General features: G+C 48.2%; 1 protein-coding gene across 1 annotated transcript; it reads right to left on the reverse strand.

Annotated features, from left to right (window-relative positions):
- Nucleotides 1–240: 240 nt before the first annotated feature.
- Nucleotides 241–1,870, reverse strand: LOC119293653 (WRKY DNA-binding transcription factor 70-like). The gene is made up of 3 exons (XM_037572041.1): nucleotides 1,491–1,870; nucleotides 1,233–1,334; nucleotides 241–1,090 (listed from the first exon to the last, which is right to left on the reverse strand). The coding sequence occupies exons 1-3, from the start codon at nucleotides 1,784–1,786 to the stop codon at nucleotides 580–582; spliced, it is 909 nt and encodes a 302-aa protein (XP_037427938.1). The 5' UTR covers nucleotides 1,787–1,870; the 3' UTR covers nucleotides 241–579.
- Between the last annotated feature and the right edge of the window lie 3,880 nt (nucleotides 1,871–5,750).

Here is a 5,750-nt window from a genome sequence, read left to right on the forward strand (position 1 = left end):
GTTTAGTGATGGACATGTACTATATGAAGTAAAATATATATGGTTTATTGATTTTGCCAATTTAATTTTAGTTTAGCGACAATATATTTATTTTTACCGTTATCTCTTTATGTTTGTGCACAAACATATTTGTTCAACAATTCAAATGTAAATATCAATATTCCACTGTATCTCATACATCAACATTTCAAACCGTATTTTTATTTAATTCATACAGTATATGTTCTTCGGATCTGCTCATGGAGACTACATAGTCCGGATCTAGTATCTTGAGTAAACTGGCGCTGTTATCATTACTCGATTTGGCGATCTATAACAGATTCCTGCACAAACACACAGCTTGGCGTACGTATACATATGCTGATCTTTACCAACCTTTTGTAATCTACAGAATATCAGTTGTGCACTGGTTATTATCTAAAAAATACAGTTGCACACTGGTTAGATTCGTGCGCAAGCACACTATGCGCATGCACGCATCATGCACGGGATGCTATATGCAATGCATGCATGCTTGCATGCAAGTGAAGTGATGGGTCATGGGTGGAACCACCGGAAAAAAAAGGATTCAATCCTTTGTCATGGATCGAACAGGAAAAAATCGTCATTTCCGATGCTGCCCAGAGAGCCCACCACGAACCCGAGGCTGCTCGGAGACGACGGGAAACTGCCCGTGCCGCCACCCTGGCCACCTCCCGCCATGTCGCCGATCCCACTCCCGCTGTGGTCCGGCACCGACCCCACCGTCGAGGACGTCCTCCCGGCCGATCCCACGACGGCGGCGAGCTCGTCCGCCTGCACGAACGGATCGGACGAGGAGCTGAACACGTCGTCAACGCTGGTGCACCAGGAGGAGGACAGCTGAGTAGTGGCCTGGCCCAACTGAGGAAACGTCGGGGCAAAACTGACGAGGTTTTCTGCGCGGTCGTCGCTCGCGGCGGCAATGACCATTGGGGTATTGGAGGGAGGCTTGCAGGTGTGCTCGCCGTAGTACGTAACGGCGTACTTGATTGGATGGGTCTCGCAGATCTGGACTTGCCTCTTGGCGTTGCAGCCTTGGTCTGATTTGTGCGTACACCTGTAATAGCTCCTGAAAGACCAAACCATAACGAAGCTCGTGATTTAATTTCCTCCAATTTCCATCGCAAATCAGTGCGAGCGTGGGCAAAGAGAAATCGTGCTAGCTATTATAATTATAGTGCTTCTCTTGGAAACAAAACAAGTGTACGTACCTCGGATGATGTGAGTTTTGGATTTCTTTCTGCCCGTATTTCCGCCATATGTGACCATCAACCAGCGTGTCAGTTACTCGCTTGCCAGAGAAGCCTTCTAATCTGCCATATAAAGGTAGCAAAGTTGATGAGCAAACTAATCAAAATGAGCATCGATCACAAGGAACTCAGCTGGCTTTTGCCAAAGAAAACAAGTTAATCAGCACAACACACTGTTCAGATCGACCGTGTGCTCTTGAAGAGAGTTCGATCTATAACCTTCTGCTGAAGCTGCGTTTCCTCGTCCTCCCGCTGGAGCTCTCCGCCCTCGCCCTGAACACCCCATCGGCCGATCCGGACGCGGACGCTCCGGCCGTGCAGCCGGTGTCCAACACCGACAGAGCGCTGGACAGCTTGTTGAGCATCCCGTCCATCAGCTCTGTCAACTCCGGCGACTGCTCCTGCAGCATGCCCTTCAGCCTCGTGGCCCCCTCGCGCGCCTCGATCAGGTCGTTCACCGCCGCGGCCGCCCTCGCCGCCGGCACGTCTCTCCCCGCGCTGCCCGAAGATGCCATGCAACTACAGCAGTGCTACACCACTAGTAATACCCCGCTAGCTACTGTGCAGCGTTCACCACTATAAGCTTTAGCGTAGGCGCAGGTAGGGTGAAGGGGTTCTCTAATTAATTAAGTTGAGGTGTTTGCTTGCCACTCCCATTCTTATCGGGCGGGAGGAAAAGCAGCAAGGAAAATGTTGAAAGCAATGAGGACGGACGGAGGAGGAAGCTGCATGGAAGCACGGGAGTGGGTCCCGACGACCGGGCGACCATAGTAGATACTCGAATCAAAGGAAGCAAGCAAAGGAAGGCATGGCTACTGCACATATACAAGTCGTCATCGCCATGACACAGGCAGTGTGAGGTCACGCGCGCGTTTGACTGTATGGACACCGGCAATGCCTCGGCAACTTCCTTCCTGCATCCAGGCCTTGCTGAAAACGATCCAGTCATGCTGGGCCGGCCGTTAGATTCTTTGCTTAGCACCTGCGCTCTCCAATTAGATTATGTGCTTTCGTTCAACCTGTTACTTTCTTCAGGGTAGTCGTAGCATCTACGTACATTAGTTCACTGCAGTCAAACGAGCAGTAGACCGTCAAATGTGACGAACATCGCTGTTCTTGGCAAGCCTTTTGAAAATTGGACACATGAATGGTTTTTATACTGGAACCTTTCTCCATCTGCTGAGTAGATTTCATGCGGTGGAATATTGTCACCCACATAATGCAACGCGCCTCCGCGCAGACCAGTTTTAGTTACTTTGATTTGAAAAAGGACACGGCTAATTCCTCCATGTAGTTGCTCAAGAGTGACACGCTTTGCCAAAACAGAAAGGTTACATCGGGAAATGGAGGGATATGTCTCTTGAGAACGTATTCAGTACTTCCGTCTGATTTGGCGATTTTTTGTCGAAAGAGACCCTCTGCCCACTGAAATTGCCAAAAGAAACCCCCTCCGGACAAAATTGACAAAAAGGACTCCCTCGACCATGACAGCAGACACGGCAGGCGACACGTGGCCCCTGCCGCCACGCCAGCAGGCGGCCGCCAGGGTAAAACGTTTCTCGCATAGTGCCTCACGCCGGGACGGAATGGGTCGGGCTAGGTGGGCCCTGCCGCCAATACACGAGGCGGCCAGCGCTGCTGCTGCCGCTCCCACACAGACAGCTCCTGCTGCGCGAGCGCCCAGGCAGCGGGCCACGCCGCCACTGCGTGAGGCGGCCTCACTGTTACTGCTGCTGCATGCCGGACATCCTTTGTTGTGGCAGACGATGATAATTACCACGCGCGGACGATGCTGATTTCCACGGGCGGGAATCTTCGCCTTTTATTTCTTTATTCGTGATGATTCGCTGCTACCCGGGAGCTGGCTTTTGCCACTGCTTTGTATGCACTCGCGCTGATTCTACTGTGGTGCTAACTAGGGACTCAACTACCTTTTGCTTGAGCGAACGCGACAACACTGTGGGAATCACTCACTCAGCGCTGGCTTTTGCTTTAGAGGGCGCGAATACATGAGTCACTCAGCGTTGCTTTTGATTCAGTCTATTGCTGCAGCCTGGGCGACAGCACTCAGGCATGCACTGGTTGCACTATTTTGGAACACGCGTATTTCCTACCTAAAAAATTTCCACGGTATGAGTTCGCCTTGCTCGGATCAAAGTATTAGGACGAAAAGAAATAGTTTTGGAATAAAATGTGGCATTTTCTTTCCCGCCATAAATTATTTCCGTCATTTTCTTTCCCGACAATTTTTCCTTCTCTCCCCACCCAAAAACACTTTTATAATACAAACTAATTGTCGAATGTCATGCAACAACTACAACATGAAATTAAGATATAACATAATGCCCTCCAATAAGACAGTACAAACTAATAATGCAAGTACATCTGAATTAAATGGTAGAGCTGGACTTGAAAACTAAAAATACAGCTTTAAAACTACATGAAGGCATCATCGTCATGCTCCGTTGATGCAGAACTCTTGCCCTTCGAGGATGCAGAACTCTTACCCTTGGACGATGTAGCACTCTTGCCCTTCGAGGATGCAGAACTCTTGCCCTTGGACGCTGCAGAACTCTTGCCCTTCGACGATGCAGAACCCGGAAGCGGCGGCATGAAGATATCATATTCGTCCTCGCTGTTGTCAGTCCATAAAAAGTATGTGCAAACTTCAGCTCTGATTCACTCTTATGCTCTATCTTCTTCTATCTTCCATGATACCTGAGAAGTTCTTTTCGTATCTCCTCAAGGGTCCTGGAAGGCCAACCACACCTAGATAATGCGTGACTCAGCTCATTCATGAGAGTGTCACTACTGATGAGTTCATCCCATGGAACTATTCTATTGTCTATCTTGAAATTGGAAGCTAAACGCAGAAGACATTGGGACATACTAGGGTGAAAATTATGATCAAAAGGATAACCGGACATCTTGAGGAGACTAGGAGACTACACTGAAGTGTGTATCCACCTTAGTGTGGAGGGAGGTTTTATAGGTTCAGAAGAGAAGAATAGGCGGGAACTCCGAAGCGGGAAAGTATGGCGGGAGTTATAGGCGGGAAACGGCGGTACGAGGTATACGCGGGAACACAGAAGCGGGAAAGTATGGCGGAGATATAGGCGGGAAAGGGCGGTGTGAGGTGTACGCGGGAATTCAGAAGCAGGAAAGTATGGCGGGAGATATAGGCGGGAAAGGGCGGTGCGAGGTGTACGCGGGAACTCAGAAGCAGGAAACTATGGCGGGAGATATAGGCGGGAAACATTGTTGCCGACTGGTGCATTTTTATTTCAGCATATATAGATCTTTCTTACATAAATCGAAAAGTCTGTGATAACCCACAAGTATAGGGGATTGCAACAGTTTTCGAGGGTAGAGTATTCAACCCAAATTTATTGATTCGACACAAGGGGAGCCAAAGAATATTCTCAAGTATTAGCAGTTGAGTTGTCAATTCAACCACACCTGGATAACTTAGTATCTGCAGCAAAGTATTTAGTAGCAAAGTAGTATGATAGTAATGGTAACAGTGATAAAAGTAACGATAGCAGTTTTGTAGTAGTTGTAACAGTAGCAACGAAAAAGTAAATAAGCGAAGCACAATATATGAAAAGCTCGTAGGCATTGGATCAGTGATGGATAATTATGTCGGATGTGATTCCTCATGTAATAGTTATAACATAGGGTGACACAGAACTAGCTCCAGTTCATCAATGTAATGTAGGCATCTATTCCGAATATAGTCATATGTTCTTATGGAAAAGAACTTGCATGACATGTTTTGTCCTACCCTCCCATGGCAGCGGGGTCCTAGTGGAAACTAAAGGATATCACATAGTGAATACATGAACTCCTCAAACTACGGTCATCACCGAGAAGTATCCCGATTATTGTCACTTAGGGGTTGTCGGATCATAACACATAATAGGTGAGTATAGACTTGCAAGATAGGATCAAGAACACACATATATTCATGAAAACATAATAGGTTCAGATATCAAATCATGGCACTCGGCCCCTATTAACAAGCATTAAGCATAGCAAAGTCATAGCAACATCAATCTCAGAACATAGTGGATACTAGGGATCAAACCCTAACAAAACTAACTTGATTACATGGTAAATCTCATCCAACCCATCACCGTCCAGCAAGCCTACGATGGAATTACTCATGCACGGTGGTGAGCATCATGAAATTGGTGATGGAAGATGGTTGATGATGACGACGACGACGAATCCCCCTCTCCAGAGCCCCGAACGGACTCCAGATCAGCCCTCCCGAGAGAGATTAGGGCTTGGTGGCAGCTCCGTATCGTAAAACGCAATGAAACTTTCTCTCCGATTTTTTTCTCCGCAAAACGGAATATATAGAGTTGGAGTTGAGGTCGGTGGAGCATCAGGGGGCCCACGAGACAGGGGGCGCGTCTAGGGGGAGGGGGCACGCCTCCCACCCTCGTGGACAGGGTGTGGGCCCCCTGGCCTTGA

Source organism: Triticum dicoccoides, chromosome 4B (genome assembly GCF_002162155.2).
Source record: "Triticum dicoccoides isolate Atlit2015 ecotype Zavitan chromosome 4B, WEW_v2.0, whole genome shotgun sequence".
In the NCBI taxonomy this organism is placed as follows: domain Eukaryota; kingdom Viridiplantae; phylum Streptophyta; class Magnoliopsida; order Poales; family Poaceae; genus Triticum; species Triticum dicoccoides.

What these genes read in the sequence shown, in the direction of transcription:
- LOC119293653 (XM_037572041.1), bottom strand. Translation starts at nt 1,786, where the DNA reads ATGGCATCTTCGGGCAGCGCGGGGAGAGACGTGCCGGCGGCGAGGGCG. An exon ending in AAACGCAGCTTCAGCAGAAG is followed by an intron (nt 1,335 to 1,490) that starts GTTATAGATCGA and finishes TTTATATGGCAG; the next exon opens with ATTAGAAGGCTTCTCTGGCA. An exon ending in CAAAACTCACATCATCCGAG is followed by an intron (nt 1,091 to 1,232) that starts GTACGTACACTT and finishes TTGGTCTTTCAG; the next exon opens with GAGCTATTACAGGTGTACGC.